This window comes from Bombina bombina, chromosome 7 (assembly GCF_027579735.1).
Source record: "Bombina bombina isolate aBomBom1 chromosome 7, aBomBom1.pri, whole genome shotgun sequence".
Classification (NCBI taxonomy): domain Eukaryota; kingdom Metazoa; phylum Chordata; class Amphibia; order Anura; family Bombinatoridae; genus Bombina; species Bombina bombina.
The window spans coordinates 231,818,814-231,839,626 of NC_069505.1; the positions used below are offsets into that span (position 1 = coordinate 231,818,814).

At 38.7% G+C, this 20,813-nt stretch overlaps 1 protein-coding gene across 1 annotated transcript in view; it reads left to right on the top strand.

Moving 5' to 3' along the window:
- The window catches only part of OTOG (otogelin), a 576,525-nt gene that overhangs the window by 490,890 nt on the left and 64,822 nt on the right, over nt 1–20,813 (top strand). The window contains 4 exon segments of the mRNA XM_053689346.1: nt 2,782–3,002; nt 8,872–9,010; nt 9,819–10,013; nt 13,443–13,655. Of these exon segments, the coding sequence (XP_053545321.1) occupies nt 2,782–3,002; nt 8,872–9,010; nt 9,819–10,013; nt 13,443–13,655 (768 nt within the window).

Sequence of the window (20,813 nt, forward strand, 5' to 3'; positions counted from 1 at the left end):
AGTACTCCACCTCCACCTTGCTGGCGTCTGAGTCGGACTGGAGCTCTCTGCCCTTTACCAATCCAGCCTCGGGCCCATCCATCTGGCCCATCAAGACTCACTCTCATTTCATCAGTCCATAAAACCATAGAAAAATCAGTCTTGAGATATTTCTTGGCCCAGTCTTGACGTTTCAGCTTGTGTGTCTTGTTCAGTGGTGGTCGTCTTTCAGCCTTTCTTACCTTGGCCATGTCTCTGAGTATTGCACACCTTGTGCTTTTGGGCACTCCAGTGATGTTGCAGCTCTGAAATATGGCCAAACTGGTGGCAAGTGGCATCTTGGCAGCTGCACGCTTGACTTTTCTCAGTTCATGGGCAGTTATTTTGCACCTTGGTTTTTCCACACGCTTCTTGCGACCCTGTTGACTATTTTGAATGAAACGCTTGATTGTTCGATGATCACGCTTCAGAAGCTTTGCAATTTTAAGAGTGCTGCATCCCTCTGCAAGATATCTCACTATTTTTTACTTTTCTGAGCCTATCAAGTCCTTCTTTTGACCCATTTTGCCCAAAGGAAAGGAAGTTGCCTAATAATTATGCACACCTGATATAGGGTGTTGATGTCATTAGACCACACTCCTTCTCATTACAGAGATGCACATCACCTAATATGCTTAATTGGTAGTAGGCTTTCGAGCCTATACAGCTTGGAGTAAGACAACATGCATAAAGAGGATGATGTGGTCAAAATACTCATTTGCCTAATAATTCTGCACTCCCTGTATATACATATATATAAAGTGCCTACTAATAGATCCACATGAACCTCCAAGCGCTGAATAGAATCTCCCTTTTTTTGTATATAGTAGACCCACAACAATAAGTGTGTGTATATATATATATATATATATATACCTGTATATATATATGTGTGTGTGCATATATACAGTATCTCACAAAAATGAGTACACTCCTCTCATTTTTGTAAATATTTTATTATATCTTTTCATGTGACAACACTGAAGAAATGACACTTTGCTAGAATTTAAAGTAATGAGTGTACAGCCTGTATAACAGTGTAAATTTGCTGTCCCCTCAAAATAACTCAACACATAGCCATTAATATCTAAACGATTGGCAACAAAAGTGAGTACACCCCTAAGTGAAAATGTCCAAATTGGGCCCTTTTAGCCATTTTCCCTCCCCGGTGTCATGTGACTCGTTAGTGTTACAAGGTCTCAGGTGTGAATGGGGAGCAAGTGTGTTAAATGTGGTGTTATCGCTCTCACACTCTCTCATACTGGTTACTGGAAGTTTAACATGGCACTTCATGGCAAAGAACTCTCTGAGGATCTAAAAAAAAGTGATGTTGCTTTACATAAAGATGGCCTAGACTATAAGAAGATTGCCAAGACCCTGAAACTGAGCTGCAGCACGGTGGGCAAGACCATACAGTGGTTTCACAGGACAGGTTCCACTCAGAACAGGCCTCGCCATGGTTAAACAAAGAAGTTGAGTGCTCGTGCTCAGCATCATATCCAGAGGTTGTCTTTGGGAAATAGACGTATGAGTGCTGCCAGCATTGCTGCAAAGGTTGAAGGGGTGGGGGTCAGCCTGTCAGTGCTCAGACCATACGCCGCACACTGCATTAAATTGGTCTGCATTGCTGTCGTCCCAGAAGGAAGCCTCTTCTAAAGATGATGCACAAGAATGCCCGCAAACAGTTTGCTGAAGACAAGCAGACTAAGGACATGGATTACTGGAACCATGTCCTGTGGTTCAATGAGACCAAGATAAACTTATTTGGTTCAAATGGTGTCAAGCGTGTGTGGTGGCAACCAGGTGAGGAGTACAAAGACAAGTGTGTCTTGCCTACAGTCAAGCATGGTGGTGGGAGTGTCATGGTCTGGGCCTGCATGAGTGCTGCCGGCACTGGGGAGCTACAGTTCATTGAGGGAACCATGAATGCCAACATGTACTGTGACATACGGAAGCAGAGCATTATCCCCTCCCTTCAGAGACTGGGCTGCAGGGCAGTATTCCAATATGATAACGACCCCAAACACACCTCCAAGATGACCACTGCCTTGCTAAAGAAGTTGAGGGTGAAGGTGATGGACTGGCCAAGCATATCTCCAGACCTTAACCCTATTGTGCATTGGTGGGGCATCATCAAACTGAAGGTGGGGGAGCGCAAGGTCTCTAACATCCACCAGCTCTGTGATGTCGTCATAGAGGAGTGGAAGAGGACTCCAGTGGCAACCTGTGAAGCTCTGCTGAACTCCATGCCCAAGAGGGTTAAGGCAGCACTGGAAAATAATGGTGGCCACACAAAATATTGATACTTTGGGCACAATTTGGACATTTCCACTTAGGGGTGTACTCACTTTTGTTGCCAACGGTTTAGACAATTATTGCTGTGTGTTTAGTTATTTGGAGGGGACAGCAAATGTACACTGTTATACAGGCTGTACTCTCATTACTTTACATTGTAGCAAAGTGTAATTTCTTCAGTGTTGTCACATGTAAAGATATACTAAAATATTTACAAAAATGTGAGGGGTGTACTCACTTTTGTGAGATACTGTATATATAATGCACACATATACATTTATATGTTTTTGGATGGCTACACAATTTTTCATTGTCTAATTTTTTATATATGTACAATATTCATTTTTTTAATTATTGTTTTTAAATATGTATTGCATAATATAATATACCTTGCCTTATTTAATTACCAGTGCATACACTTTATCTTCATGTTATCATTTACTGGTGTAATGTGTTATATTTTCATAGGATTTTGTGATGGCAACTCAACAAACGATTTAATCCTACCCAATGGTAGAATCTTGACTAAAACTGATGATGCTGCAGAGTTCCTGGACAGCTGGCAAGTGCCGTACACATTAAAATATGTTGGAAAAGAGAGACACCAGGATCTTAACTGTTCTGTTATGGACTGCTCAGAGTGTTTTGGAATGATTTTAAACCAGACTTTCAGCAGCTGTCATCCTTATGTATGTACTATTCATAAAATAATGAACAGTGGGGTGTATGTGGGTGGTTCCAAAATCCATATGTCAAAATTCTCCAGAATCACAGATCCATGGTATATACAGACATGAATAGGCACTAAGTGTAGAAAACATTATAATATATGTTTTACTACAGATTTAAGGTGCATTAAATACAATCGAATTGCACATTCAGCAAACGCATATTTAATTGACAATGCAATAGAATTTAGTTTGAATTTCAAATGAGTTGTTTTTTTCTTCTGACAATTTTCAAAGCTACATCCGTTTTCCTTCCGCCTGTAACATGTGACAGCCATCAGCCAATCACAAAATGCATATATATAAATACTGGGAATTCTTGCACATGCTTAGTAGGGGCTGGGGCCTCAGAAATTAAAGAAAATGTGCTCAGGTTGATATTGGAAGTGAATATGATTTTGTGAAAATGTTTGTAGTGCTATTATATTGATTATCTTTATTATACAGATGTGCATTTGTTTAGTTATGAATGCAAATTCTTAAGGAAAAATGGATATTCATTTCATTTTAAAGAAACAAATATTCGAATGAATGCACCAACGAAATTTAAAGAAATTAAAAAATACTGATAAAATTTGTCAGTATTTATTTTCTTTAAATTACCTTTAAGGGGTTAAATACTTACCTTTATCGTGCTGGAGAGCCACACTTACCCTCTTCTTCACAGAGCCTCGGCCGCACTAATAGGCAACTTAGCATGGCGGCTCTTAGGGTCTGCACTATTAGGGCGACCAGGGCTCTGTGAAGAAGAGGGCTAGCGCAGCTCTCCAGCTAACTAAACAGGGTAATCGTATCTGTATTGGCTCCAGTATTACATTTTTAAAGTGTGCTCCAGGCCTCCTTGCTAAGTTTGCTCTCCCCAGCAATGTCTCCCTTTCTAGTGAATTTCATTACTTTTTACTGCAAGCATCTTGCAGGGACAGCCCCCCTTTTTAATAAAATCTTAGTACCAAGTTATCATTAGCAACATAGCAACAGCATACTATAGCAAAGGCATGCTATAGCAGCAGCATACTATAGCAAAGGCATACTATAGCAACGGCATAGTATAGCAACAGCATACTATAGCAAATGCATACTATAGCAACAACATACTTTAGCAAAGGCATATAATAGCAATAACATACTATAGCAAAAGCATACTATAGCAACAACATACTATAGCAACAGCATACTATAGCAACAGCATACTATAGCAACGGCATACTATAGCAAATGCATACTATAGCAACGGCATACTATAGCAACAACATACTATAGCAACAGCATACTATAGCAACAACATACTATAGCAACAGCATACTATAGCAACGGCATACTATAGCAACGGCATACTATAGCAACGGCATACTATAGCAACGGCATAGTATAGCAACAGCATACTATAGCAAATGCATACTATAGCAACAACATACTTTAGCAAAGGCATATAATAGCAACAACATACTATAGCAACGGCATACTATAGCAACAACATACTATAGCAACAGCATACTATAGCAACAGCATACTATAGCAACGGCATACTATAGCAAATGCATACTATAGCAACAACATACTATAGCAACAGCATACTAAAGCAACAACATACTATAGCAAAGGCATACTATAGCAACAACATACTATAGCAACGGCATACTATAGCAACAGCATACTATAGCAAAGGCATACTATAGCAACAACATACTATAGCAAAGGCATACTATAGCAAAGGCATACTATAGCAACAGCATACTATAGCAACGGCATACTATAGCAACAGCATACTATAGCAACGGCATACTATAGCAAATGCATACTATAGCAACAACATACTATAGCAAAGGCATACTATAGCAACAACATACTATAGCAACGGCATACTATAGCAACAGCATACTATAGCAAAGGCATACTATAGCAACAACATACTATAGCAAAGGCATACTATAGTAACAGCATACTATAGCAACAACATACTATAGCAATGGCATACTATAGCAACAGCATACTATAGCAACGGCATACTATAGCAACAACATACTATAGCAACAACATACTATAGCAACAACATACTATAGCAAAGGCATACTATAGCAACAGCATTCTATAGCAAAGGCATACTATAGCAATGGCACACTATAGCAACAGCATGCTATAGCAACGGCATGCTATAGCAAAGGCATACTATAGCAACAGCATACTATAGCAACAACATACTATAGCAACGGCATACTATAGCAACAGCATACTATAGCAAAGGCATACTATAGCAACGGCATACTATAGCAACAACATACTATAGCAACGGCATACTATAGCAACAGCATACTATAGCAAAGGCATACTATAGCAACAACATACTATAGCAAAGGCATACTATAGCAAAGGCATACTATAGCAACAGCATACTATAGCAACGGCATACTATAGCAACAGCATACTATAGCAACGGCATACTATAGCAAATGCATACTATAGCAACAACATACTATAGCAAAGGCATACTATAGCAACAACATACTATAGCAACGGCATACTATAGCAACAGCATACTATAGCAAAGGCATACTATAGCAACAACATACTATAGCAAAGGCATACTATAGTAACAGCATACTATAGCAACAACATACTATAGCAATGGCATACTATAGCAACAGCATACTATAGCAACGGCATACTATAGCAACAACATACTATAGCAACAACATACTATAGCAACAACATACTATAGCAAAGGCATACTATAGCAACAGCATTCTATAGCAAAGGCATACTATAGCAATGGCACACTATAGCAACAGCATACTATAGCAACGGCATGCTATAGCAAAGGCATACTATAGCAACAGCATACTATAGCAACAACATACTATAGCAGCAGCATACTATAACAACAACATACTATAGCAACGGCATACTATAGCAACGGCATACTATAGCAACAGCATACTATAGCAACCGCATACTATAACAAAGGCATACTATAGCAACAACATACTATAGCAGCAGCATACTATAACAAAGGCATACTATAGCAACAACATACTATAGCAGCAGCATACTATAACAAAGGCATACTATAGCAACAACATACTATAGCAAAGGCATACTATAGCAACAGCATTCTATATAACAGCTTTTACTTTCAATTTGCAACCATATATCCATTTTGTCATTGGTAAAGTGAATGTAAATTTGAATGAATAAGTGCCCAGTATTTAAAAATACTATTAAAAATTGGGGCACTTTTATTCATTAAAATTTACATTGTAACGTTTTTTTTTTTTAATACTTACCTTTTTCTTTAGGAAAACCAGACCAGGGATCCTCTGCCATACTATAGCAATGACATACTATAGCAACAACATACTATAGCAACAACATACTATAGCAACAGCATTCTATAGCAAAGGCATACTATAGCAATGGCACACTATAGCAACGGCATACTATAGCAACGGCATACTATAGCAACGGCATACTATAGCAAAGGCATACTATAGCAACAGCATACTATAGCAACAACATACTATAGCAGCAGCATACTATAACAACAACATACTATAGCAACGGCATACTATAGCAACAGCATACTATAGCAACAACATACTATAACAAAGGCATACTATAGCAACAACATACTATAGCAGCAGCATACTATAACAAAGGCATACTATAGCAACAACATACTATAGCAAAGGCATACTATAGCAACAGCATTCTATATAACAGCTTTTACTTTCAATTTGCAACCATATATCCATTTTGTCATTGGTAAAGTGAATGTAAATTTGAATGAATAAGTGCCCAGTATTTAAAAATACTATTAAAAACTGGGGCACTTGTATTCATTAAAATTTACATTGTAACGTTTTTTTTTTAATACTTACCTTTTTCTTTAGGAAAACCAGACCAGGGATCCTCTGCCCGCAGCTCCTCTGTACTTAGCATATCTATGATGAGACCGGCTTCCTCCAATCGTTGCATGGCCTCACCAGCTAGACACCTTGGTGTGCACGCAATGATTGGAGGATTCCGGTTTTGTCATTGCGATGCTAAATACAGAGGAGCTGCAGGCGGAGGATCGCTGGTCTGGGTTTCCTAAAGAAAAGGAAAACGTTACAATGTAAATTTTAATGAATGAAAGTGCCCCTGTTTTTAATAGTATTTTTTAAAACCGGGCACTTATTCATTCAAATTTACATTCACTATAATTGTATGCTGCTACTAAGTTGCCACAACTTTTTTTTTTCATCCCAGCTCAAAGCTGGTATAATGTTTTTTATTAGATTTGTGTAGTGGGGAAAAATATTTTCGGACACATCTTATAGTTTTCCAAATATTCGTCTGTTTTATTATTTATTTAGTTTTGAAAAACTATCTAAATATTTGGGGATCATTAACATTAATTTTTTGTTAAAGTAATGCAAATTTTTCTTTACACCGGGTGAAAAAGTTAACCTGTAGCCGTATTCCTACCCAGTGGAAGATGGTGAATTTTGAAGATGGTGTGGTGCTAGACCACACCCCTTTAATAAAGCCACACCCATTTTTTTATAATATAATATTAGCATTAACATGATGACGGCACAGTGTTAATATTAATTGTAATCAGCATGTATTATATGTTCTAATAATTGATTACAGAAGTACATAAACTCATTTTTATTAGATGCATTGTTACTGTACTCTACAGCAGTTATATAAAGTAAAATGATGGCTCAGACAGACTGGTGATTGAGGAATTACCCACTCGTATTTCACTAGGTTCATGATCGCAAACCTTGCCCGTCTCTCCCTTAATAAATAGAGCCCTGTGTCGTAAGAGTCCAATTTGAATGGAAACATGAAAAAAAGACATTAAGACCCCAATTTTTCTTTCAAGATACTTTATAAAAATGTTTCCAATTTACTTATATTATCAAATGTCTTCATTCTCATGATTATTTTTGTTAAAGAGAATACCAAGGTAGGTAGTGTGTGCGCGTCTAGAGAACTATACAGCAACAATTTTGCAAGAATGCTTTTGGAGCACTATATAGCAGCAGCGTTTGTACAGTTTATAAGATTGATAAAAGCATTCTTAAAAAAAAGCTGTCATATTATGCTCCAGACATGCAAAGAATTGCAAGAGTTTTTTTTTTCCAAGTCTGTTCTATGAAAACAGATAAATAATAGTGACTTGAAGAACTGGCTACACAATGCTTGTAGTACAGTGTGATGTTAAGTTTGTTAGTTCCAAGCAATAGCAGGACTTTCACAGATTAAATAATCCATATTAGTGGGCTTCAATTCCAGGCCATTAAGGCTCTAAAATGCCGGAAATTTCAGGATAAGATTGAATACCAACAGGTTAGGGACGTTTAATTACAGAATAGCTCATTCTGGGCACGTCTTCTCTCTCCCAAGGAAATTAATATTCTGGAGAAAAACAGGTAACAGGATTGATGCTAGCTATCTAGATTGAAACAATTGTTTTATTGTTTGCCTCTTTGTAAATGAAACATTGGAGTTTGTCTAGAATAATACCGGTATCTTTGGTTTGAGATGTCCTCCTTAGTTTAGTGGTGCTAGCTTAATGATAATAGATCTTGATATGTGTGGACTGAATAAAGTGTTCTATGTTGTAATAATTAATATGTCACAGTGTGTAGAAGATTATTTATTGATCATTGACTTTACTACCATCTGGTACAAAACTGACTTGAAATCATAAGGTCCACAGTGGTCTTAGTGAAGCTTCTAAAACTCAGGAGACTCCCTTTTAAGAAAATGCTTTTGACACCCTTGAATAGGATTTATTTTTCTATGCAATGTAAGTTGTATATTATTTTTTATTTCTTAGGTGTCTCCTGAAGCATTCTGTGATCTCTGGGTACAGGACATTGAATACATTCAGAATCCGTGCAAAGCTCTCACTGCGTATATTTCCATGTGCCATAAGTTCAACATTTGTATAGAATGGCGAAGCTCTGATTATTGTTGTAAGTGCAGCCTTGTGCAACATTGATAATGTCTGTGAGAATGAGCCATGTGATTAAATGTTATTTCCCCACATCAGAACCCAGATGCAATTCATGCTTCCTTGACATTATTTATGCTCATTATAGGCCCATATCATACTAGATGCATACTCCCTAGTTCCCATTTCTAATTTGTAATATGCTCGCAACAGGTCCCAAAACAGAAACGTTTCCTCTATACCACATGCTTTGCAATGTAGATTATTGCATCAGAACCCAGAATAGATGCATACCCTCTGCACCCCTTTATGTCAGAAAAAGGCACCATAGGTCTAAAGCTACAACATTTCCTTCTATTCACCAGAAATTCTACTGCTTTGACTCATATAGACTGTACTCATGTTACACATTAAGCATGGCTTGGCTATCTCATTGGCATGACATCCAACTGTTATATTTAATGGTTTTGCTATGTCATTGCACACATCAGACGAGGGGACAGCACGCTAAGCAATGTCTGAACCAACCCTAGTCTAGCTGTATCTGTCAGACATATATGAGTCATAAACATCTGCCAGTGAACAAGCTGATGTTAGCTGATAATAGCTTCATATAATGTAAGATACTTGTGTCACATATCTGCATAACTGAAATAATTCAATACTGGAGGTCACACAATTGTGTAACTGTAGTTTCTTTCCAGTGCTGCTTTCATTTGTTTATACAATTGCCATTAATGTTGGCACTTATTGTATCCAGATATAACAAGTGTATTTCCACTTTATTCTCCTTTTCTGATTACTGCTGGTGTATGTTTTTTCTATGGCAGCCTTCCTTTGCCCTGACTCCTTTATATACCAGGCCTGCTTGCCAGTATGTGAGGTGCCTCAAACCTGCCAGAGCAACGAGATTGATCTCTATGATACAGAAACATGTTCTACTTTGACAGAGGGTTGTGTATGTGAAAAAGGTGCCATTTTACACAGGCCGCAGTCAGCACTTTGTATCCCAGAGAAACAGTGTGGTAAGTAACCTTTTGTACTTACCTGTTATCTAATAGAATTCTGGGTACAGTTGTATTGTTTAGTGCTATTTCCTATTTTAGTAAAAAGCACAATATTTTGTATAAAATAGCAAACTGGATTTTGTTAGTGATTCCTTTTATTAGACTACAAAAAAAATATATATTTTGCCGGTCTAAAACAACTTACTGACTGGTTGCACAGTGTTTCAATGCTCTATCCATAGGTCATATTATAAAGATATTCATCAGAAAGTGGTTAACTTGCTAGGGCAAAAGAAGAGGCAAACTAACGGCTAGATTATGAATTGTGCATTAGGGTAAAAAAGCAGCGTTAAGAGGTCCTAACGCTGCATTTTTACGCCCACTGGTATTACGAGTCTTGAAGGTTTAGGTGTACCGCACACTTCTTTGGCCTTACCGCAAAATGACTTACGTAAACTTCGTAAAGTCTTTTTTCTATGGGACTTTCATAACACTGGTATTATGAGTCTGTCTTGGGAGGCCAAAAAGTGAGCGGTACACCCTACCCTGTCAAGATCCGTAACGCATTTAAAAGTCAGTAGTTATGAGTTTTATGGTACAACGCTGTAACATAAAACTCATAACTAAAGTGCTAATAAGTACACTAACACACATAAACTACCTATTAACCCCTAAACCAAGGCCCCCCCCCCGCATCGAAAACATTATAATAAAATTATTAACCCTTAATCTGCCGCTCCGGACACCGCCTCCACCTACATTATATTTATGAACCCCTAATCTGCTGCCCCCAACATCGCCGACACCTACATTTAATTTATTAACCCCTAATCTGCCACCCCTAATGTCGTCGCAACCTACCTACACTTATTAACCCCTAATCTGCCGCCCCAACATCGCCTCCACTATAATAAATATATTAACCCCTAAACCGCTGCACTCCCGCCTCGCAAACATTAGTTAAATATTATTAACCCCTAATATGCCGTCCCTATCATCGCCGCAACCTACCTAAATTTATTAACCCCCTAATCTGCCGCCCCCAACGTCGCCGCCACTATATTAAAGTTATTAACCCCTAAACCTAAGTCTAACCCTAAACCTAACACCCACTAACTTAAATATAATTTAAATAAATCTAAATAAATATTCCTATCATTAACTAAATAATTCCTATTTAAAACTAAATACTTACCTATAAAATAAACCCTAAGCTAGCTACAATATAACTAATAGTTACATTGTAGCTATCTTAGGGTTTATTTTTATTTTACAGGCAAGTTTGTATTTATTTTAACTAGGTAGAATAGTTATTAAATAGTTATTAACTATTTAATAACTACCTAGCTAAAATAAATACAAAAGTACCTGTAAAATACAACCTAACCTAAGTTACAATAACACCTAATACTACACTATAATTAAATAAATTAACAACAATTAAATCAATTAAATTAAATTAGCTAAAGTACAAAAAAACAAAACACTAAATTACAGAAAATAATTAAAAAATTACAGATATTTAAACTAATTACATCTAATCTAATAGCTCTATCAAAATAAAAAAAGTCCCCCCAAAATAAAAAAAAACCCTAGCCTAAACTAAACTACCAATAGCCCTTAAAAGGGCCTTTTGCGGGGCATTGCCCCAAAGTAATCAGCTCTTTAACCTGAAAAAAATAAATAAAAACAACCCCCCCAACAGTAAAATCCACCACCCACACAACCAACCCCCCAAATAAAATACTATCTAAAAAAACCTAAGCTTCCCATTGCCCTGAAAAGGGCATTTGGATGGACATTGCGCTTAAAAGGGCAGTTAGCTCTTTTGCAGGCCCAAAGTCCCTAACCTAAAAATAAAACCCACCCAATACACCCTTAAAAAAAACCTAACACTAACCCCCTGAAGATCGACTTACCGAGAGACGTCTTCATCCAAGCCGGGCCGAAGTCCTCAACGAAGCCGGGAGAAGTCTTCATCCAAGCCGGGCGAAGTCGTCCTCCAGATGGGCAGAAGTCTTCATCCAGAAGGCATCTTCTATCTTCATCCATCCGGCGCGGAGCGGGTCCATCTTCAAGACACCCGACGCGGAGCATCCTCTTCATCCGACGACTAAAGCTGAATGAAGGTACCTTTAAGTGACGTCATCCAAGATGGCGTCCCTTAGATTCCGATTGGCTGATAGAATTCTATCAGCCAATCGGAATTAAGGTAGAAAAAATTCTATTGGCTGATGCAATCAGCCAATAGGATTGAGCTTGCATTCTATTGGCTGATTGGAACAGCCAATAGAATGCCAGCTCAATTCTATTGGCTGATTGGTTGATTCCTATGGGGAAATCGTGCACAAGCACGTACGACCAGCTCACCGCTGACTTAATCAGCGCTGGTATTGGAGTGCGGTAATGAGCAAAATTTTGCTCAACGCTCACTTCTTGTCTTTTAATGACGGGTTTCTGAAAACTCGTAATACCAGCGCTGCATGTAAGTGAGCGGTGAGGGAAAACTGCTCGTTAGCACCGCACAGCCTCTAACTCGTAATATGGACCTAAGTTTTTATCATTTTAGAACTAGTGCCACTTTTAGGCAAAATGTTTACTTTTGTGTCTTAATCAATTGGGGATTAATATTCCTCACCCAGGAAATATCTTGCTCAACATTTTAGGAAGATTCAGGTATGTAAGTGGAAATGTGAAAATATGGCAGGGCAGAGGAGTCTTGGAACTTTCTGAGGAACCAGAGCTACTTTTCGCCTCATAGGAGGGAGAAACTGAAAGGGTTCTTCACATGTGCTCAAAATTTCAGCTGGGAACACGCTCTCATTTCCACTAATGGCTCAGGAGATATGACCTTTGGCTGTAAAGTTCACATCCTTTTATAAAAAACAAGAGGTGCAGGAGGAGGGGAACTGCCACTGCTGCTAGAATCAGTTATTTAAAAAAAATTAAAAAAATACACAGTACATTTGATCACATGGGGGTCAATTTATGAAGTAGCGGATGCTGTTTCCTAGCCACTCTTCCTCAGTTCCAACTAAAGCGGATGTTAATAAGCAGCAGTCCTAAGACCGCTGCTCCTTAACTCGTCCGCCACCTCTGAGATGGCGGACAGCAATCAGCCTGATCGAATACGATTGGGTTGATTGACACCCCCTGCTAGCGGCTGATTGGCCGCAAATCTGCAGGGGGCAGCATTGCACCAGCAGTTCACAAGAACTGCTGGTGTAATGATAAATGCCGACAGCGTATGCTGTCGGCATTTATCGATGTGCAACGGACATGATTCGCTATAGCAGATCATGTCTGTCCGCACCATGATAAATTTATTCCATGGACTGGAAGAGGTTATTAAAACATAATGTATGACTTCCATGTGCTTTTTAAATTTTATTGTAAAATAAAATTATTGATTTACAGTGTGGTTTTAACCTAGACCTCTTGTTCCAGCATGTACAGATAGCTCTGGGATCCCCCGTGCTGTAGGAGAGGTCTGGAAAACCTCACTTTCTGGATGCTGTATGCATAAATGTACTGACAATGATACTATTATTCCTGTGGAATACAATTGCTCAGATATTCAAGAACCTCAGTGCCAGCGATATGGAGAGGTAGCCATCTCTGTTTCTATTAACAATAGCTGTTGTCCTCAGAAGGTCTGTGGTAAGTACAATAAGCATCTTATGTCACTCTGGGTACTATTTTTATCTGATACACAGCACTGTTTGTACAGTTGTTCCATAGAAATGACATCAAAGATCTTATAATCTTATTAGTAATGAAAAAGAGAAACAGAGAAATAATATGTTTCCTATATAAATGCTGGGGGTAAACTCTTGTGCTTGATGCTGTTCAGTTAGCCGTTGGGAAACTAAGGCCTAGTTTCCATTGAGATAGTAAAGTTTGGAAACTGGTGATAATATAAACATTCTCCATAGACTTTAATGCAGATAAATGTTTTTACCACCAGTTTCCAAAGTTTATCACCTCATGGGAAACTAGCCCTAAGATTTTGAAACTTATTATTTGCCTGTATGTGAGGCTGTTAGGAAGACACTTAGATGTAGGCTGACCATATTGCTGCTTTAAAAAGGGACACATATGAAAAATACATATGTCAGGGCTGTTTAAAGAAATGGTTTGGAATAATGTTCCATTATGAGAACCCTGACTTATGTATTTTTCATATGTGTCCCTTTTTAAAGCGGCAATATGGTCAGCCTACTTAGATGTAACAAACCTGGTTCAAAATGTGTCAATGTTTTTTGCTTTATTTAGAAATGCCAAGAATAAATTGAACACAATACAATGTAGATAGTTTGGCCTCTATTTATCAAGCTGTCAACCGCAAATACGCTGGAATTCCGCAGCGTATTTGTGGCGAGCCTGATTCACCGTAGTTATCAAACCCTACGGACCGGCAAAAGTAGAATTTAGTGATGTAACATACGATCCGGCGGACTCAGTCCGACACAGATCGATTGTTACGTCACTACAGATGTTCCGAACGTAAGTTCGGCACAATCTGACTACTTTTGGAAGTTATCAAAAAACTACCAGGTACGCTCGCCACTATTCCGGCCCAGCGTACATGGTTTTCAGTCCACCTCCCTGGAGGCAGCGGATGCCATAGGAATCAATGGGAGTCTGACAGCAGCGAAAGTGCATGTTTGCTGCTGCCCGATATCCCATTGATTTCTATGGTAGTTTCTACACCTAACACCCTAACATGTACCCCGAGTCTAAACACCCCTAATCTGCCCCCCCCCCCTACACCGCCCCAACTAAATAAAGTGTTTAACCCCTAAACCGCCCCTCCCGGAGCCCTCCGTCACCTACATTATACTTATTAACCCCTACTCTGCCCCCCCATACCGCTGCAACTCTAATAAATGTATTAACCCCTAAACTGCCGCTCCCGGAGCCCACCGCAACTGTAATAAAGTGTTTAACCCCCTAATATGCCCCCCCCTACACCGCCGCCACCTACATTAAATTTATTAACCCCTAAACCTAAGTCTAACCCTAACACCCCCTAATTTAAAGATAATTTAAATAAATCTAAATAAATATTCCTAGCATTAAATAAATAATTCCTATTTAAAACTAAATACTTACCTATAAAATAAACCCTAAACTAGCTACAATATAACTAATAGTTACATTGTAGCTAGCTTAGGGTTTATTTTTATTTTACAGGCAACTTTGTATTTATTTTAACTAGGTACAATAGTTATTAAATAGTTATTAACTATTTAATAGCTACCTAGTTAAAATAAAGACAAAAGTACCTATAAAATAAATCTAAAACCTAAGTTACAATTAAACCTAACACTACACTATCATTAAATTAATTACCTAAATTAAAATAAATTAATTACAATTAAATAAAATTAACTAAAGTACAAAAAAACCCCCCACTAAATTACAGAAAATAATAAAATAATTTCAAGAATTTTAAACTAATTACACCTAATCTAATCCCCCTAATAAAATAAAAAAGCCCCCCAAAATAAAAAAAATTCCTACCCTATACTAAATTACAAATAGCCCTTAAAAGGGCCTTTTGCAGGGCATTGCCCCAAAGTAATCAGCTCTTTTACCTGTAAAAAAAAATACAATACCCCCCAACATTACAACCCACCACCCACACACCCAACCCTACTCTAAAACCCACCCAATCCCCCCTTAATAAAACCTAACACTACCCCCTTGAAGATCACCCTACCTTGAGACGTCTTAACCCAGCCGGGCACAAGTGGTCCTCCAGAGGGGCAGAAGTCTTCATCCGATCCGGGCAGAAGAGGATCTCCAGACGGGCAGAAGTCTTCATCCAGGCGGCATCTTCTATCTTCATCCATCCGGCGAGGAGCGGCTCCATCTTGAAGACATCTGACGTGGAGCATCCATCCAGACCGACGACTACCCGGCGAATGAATGTTCCTTTTAATGGCGTCCCTTGAATTCCGATTGGCTGATAGAATTCTATCAGCCAATCGGAATTAAGGTAGGAAAAATCCTATTGGCTGATGCAATCTGATGCATCAGCCAATAGGATTTTTCCTACCTTAATTCCGATTGACACAGGAATTAATCGACTGAGAAGGACATTGTTGGATATAGTTATTGAATAGTGTAAATCTAAACTTTTGAACATTTTTCCATGTGATACAATTACTTATCTTTAGAGTATTGGTTTTAACCGCATGAACAAAGGAACAGTTTTGTAGCTGAGCCATCATTCATTTGTTAAAGAGGTCGGTTGTTTTGCGATTTGAAATTAATGCAAAGAATGCAGCAAAACAAGTGGGGGTTTTTTTGTTTGTTTTTTTACATGTAAAGCAGGTCAGTATGGGTTTTCTAAAAGTTGTTAAATAAGTCCAAAACTATGATTAATGGATATTGGTAATAGAGGTAAAAGAAGTGCCTTAGATCTAAAAAGAGTTATTCCTAAAAGAAGATATGAAATGCAACAATATATTTTGCACATATAAGAAACCAGCAATCAAACGTTTTCAATATTTTTGCACAAAAAAGGTTAATTGAAACCTGACAGAAAATGAATATTGCATACTGCAGTATTACTGCTGGTTACCTGATAGTGAAACATAAGCTTGTGCATTTCTTTAGTTTTCAATGTGAATTTGTGAGGAAAACATGAATATTTGTTTTGTGAAAACAAAACGAACAATCAAACAAATGCACTAACTAAATTAAAGAAATTCATCAGTATTCATTTGTTTCCTTTAATTTAGCCTTAATGGGTTAATAAATACATCTATAGTGCCGGAGAGCTGCACTAATCCCAACCCCTAAGGTCCTTTAGCGCAGTCTCTGGGAGCCGCTGTGAAAAGCCACCTATTAGCGCGGTCCGGTGCTCTGTGAAGCAGGGTCCGGATTAGCACGGCTCTCCAGTACGCTAGGAGGGTAAGTATAACGCCACAGGGGAACTTTTTTACCTTTAGAAAAGTAGCATTTAAATTCATGTACAAATGTAAATGTCCCCCCGAATATTTAGTATTTGTTTAGTTTTAAACTAAACGAACACTGAATAGTGCAGCAGATGAATATTCTGAAAACTAATTTTTCAGAATATTTGTTTCCGGTAGATTAGCCCGAAACTAATTTTTCGCTGCTGCATAAGTCTAGTGAAAGTTTCCACAGCTGTGTAAGATGAAAGGATAAAGTCGCCACATGGCTAAAAAGAAGATTTATTCAGCAGATCATCCATAAAAAGTTAGATGTTTCTTAAAAATGTATAAGAAAGGAAAATCTTTGAGTAATTATTGATTCTTACCTGGCTTTAGAATTTGTGTTTGCTACCATTATAATGCACTTAAAACATCAGATTTATTTATCAAAGGCACAAAAAAAACTATATTTAAATGTTGTAATCTCCTTGTTTAAGTTAAACTCATTTCCACAACCTGTGTTACTTTTCACTGAACACGTCTGGCAGCGAGTTCCAGATGTAAAACTCTCAACACAAAAACATCTGAAGTAGCAGCGGAGGAAAACGCAGAAGGGCGTTTAATACAGTTCCCTAAGGACAGCACTTCTTCCTCTAGATCTCACTACCAAACACAAACTAAAGCATGAAAGCATTTTCCTTTAGTTTTCTTTCTTGAGCACAATTCTGCTTCATCAACAAATCATTACCAAGAGCTGAGACTAATTCAACATGCCCTTAGAGGTGATGAAAATTCAAAGCCAGGTTCAACTGCACTGTCATTAAAACCCACAATCCTTTGTTTTGGTCTGATTTTTTTTGTTCACACTCTGTATTTTTTATAACTAGGGAATGTTCTTAAAATAAACAAAATCATAATTAAGATGAGCCAAAGGGACAGGTGGGTTTTTGGAAAAAAAATATATTTTCTTCATCTTACATTAAATTGTAACCTTTAGTTATACCTCAAGAATACGTCTATGCTCAAAAGAATTACAGTTTATTCTTAAACTAAAATCTTATTTGTATAATTTTATATTTTTCTTTGCTTTTGATTTAAAATTCCTATGAGTGTAGATAATCTGTATACTCCAGTCATCTTGACCCCCTTGAAGATGTCTCAAATTTAGTAAGAGTGGGAATCCGTTTATATATATATATATATATATATATATATATATATATATATAAATATAATTAAAGGAGCTAATAGAAATTATCTACAGTATCTCACAAAAGTGAGTACACCCCTCAAATTTTTGTAAATATTTTATTATATCTTTTCATGTGACAACACTGAAAAAATTACAGTTTGCTACATTGTAAAGTAGCGAGTGTACAGCCTGTATAACAGTGTAAATTTACTGTCCCCTCAAAATAACTTAATACACAGCCTTTAATGTCTAAACTGTTGGCAACAAAAGGGAGTACACCCCTAAGTGGAAATGTCCGAATTGGACCCAATTAGCCATTTTTCCTCCCCGATGTCATGTCATAAAATGAAAGGGAGGTGCAATACACATATTATTGTGGACATTGAGTGATAGGTAAACGAGGGACTCAAAACTCTATTTGCTCCCCTGATGTTGTTCTCAGAATGCCGATATCACTGACAGTACTAAGTGATAGGTTTTTATCCGGTTACAGCATAACTTATCCTCTGTGTCAATTTTTGTGACTGGGTGGTGACTTGATATAATTGGACGTGCACATAGATCCTGATAATTACATTTCTGGTGACACCGGATAACTACTGTTATATGTAGTAGTGCTCTCTGGCTATGGTGTTGTGCATACCCCATATCAATTTCACCTACCTTGAACATTTTGAATGTACACTGTCTGCTGCAATTGTTGATAACTATGCCAATGCTGCTATCTTCATTCCAATATAGATCCTCTAGGTTCAGTATGGTGGCAGATTTTCGCTTTCGTAGCAAAGCCACCCTCAAGTGGAGGTGTTGCTGTGAATTTCTCTTGATAGCCCTATGTGTACTATTGCTATCTGTTGAGCTAAGCCACTCTGTCTTCATGTATGATAATTGTATGCTTTCTTTATACCAGGTTCATTTTTGCTGTACCTGACCATTTTTAGGTGTGCACTATATAAATAAAAAATGTTTGAAAATATATTATGATTGACTCGTATGCTGCAATCCCTGTCTTTTTTGTAGGTACTAATTTGGCACCTGCTCATTCTCCCTCTAATTACAAGTAAACTATATATAAAATACAATTTATTTACTTTTTAACGTGCTGACCAGAAAAATAAGAGTTTGTTCAGCCGAGTAACAATAAAAACAAAAACAAAGCGCTATAACAATTTTTTTAACATTCTCTTACTCTTTCCCAATGTCCCTTTAATATGATGTGTGTGATAGAGATGGAGAAGATACATTATTTGTACTTATTTTTAAACATATGGCTTGTGTAGGTCAACATAGAGTGTGGAGACCCTTACTGGCTTAAAGAGGAGAGGGCAGTTCTGATAGTATCCTGTTATCTTTCTCTCACTGTTTGCAAATATACCCTGTGCTAGCTAAAACAGATCAACTCCAGCATTCTATCTATCTATCTATTGGGTTCTTGTAAAGTGTGGCTATTCACCCATAAGGGTCTCAAGGCACTGAGGGTTGCAGTTCAGTCGAAGAGTCAGGTCTTGAGGTCCTTTCTGAACTTAGGGTGGTAGCTTGTCTGAGGTACAGCAGGAGGGTGTTCCAAGTCTTGGCTGCCAGATGAGAGAAGAATCTGCCTCCCGCTGTGGTTTTCCTGATGCGGGGGATGACTGCGAGGGCTTGGTCGGCCCATCGAAGTTGTTTGGCAAGGAAATGGCGTTGATTTGTCCGTCCATGGAGAGCAATGAGTCCAGGATGACGCCTAGATTTTGTGCATGGTCGATAGGGGTTGGAGGGTTTCCGAGGGATGTGGGTCACCAGGAGTTATTCCAGGCCGATGTGGTGGGACCGAAGAGGAGGAATTTGGTCTTGTCTGCGTTCAGCTTAAGGCAGTTGTAGCTCATCCAGGTGGCGAGCTGTCAGCCCTTCGTGGATGTTTCTCTTGGCGGTGGTGGGGTCACTGGTGAGTGAGATGATTAGCTGGGTGTCGTCGGCGTAGGACACGATGTTGAGGTTGTGTCGTCGGGCGATGGCAGCGAGAGGGGCCATGTAGATGTTGAATAGGGTGGGGTTCAGCGAAGAGCCTTGGGGTACACCGCAGCTGATTTCTGTGGGCTTGGAGGTGAAGGGTGGGAGTCTAACTTTCTGGGTTCTGCTGGTGAGGAAGGAGGTGATCCATTCCAGGGCTTTGTCGCGTATGCCGGCATTGTGTAGGCGGGTGCGGAGGATGAGGTGGGAGACAGGGTTGAATCCTGCTGAGAGGTCTAGGAGAATGAAGGCGGTGGTCTCTCCTCAGTGGAGTAGGGCAAGCTTGTCGTCTGTGGTGGCAAGGAGGGCAGTCTCAGTGCTGTGGTTGCTCCTGAAACTGGATTGGAAGGGGTCCAGGGTGTAGTTGGCCTCAATGTAGTCAACGAGCTGTGCGTTGATGGACTTCTCGATGACTTTGGCCACAAAGGAGAGCAGAGAGATTGGGCGGTAGTTCTTCAGATCATTGGGGTCAGTCCTGGGTTTTTTCAGTAGGGGTTTTAATTCTGCGTGCTTCCAATCATCCAGGAAGGTGCCGGTTTAGATGGAGCAGTTGATGGTGCTGCAGAGCTCGGGGGCGATGGTGTAAACCGCTTTGTTGAATATGTGAAGCGGACATGGGTCTGCGGGTGCTCCGGAGTGGATCGATCTCATGATTCTGATGGTGTCCTCTGTGGTGAGGGGGATTCAAATGGTCCTTGGTGGGTAGGTGGTGTATTTGGGTGAGGTATC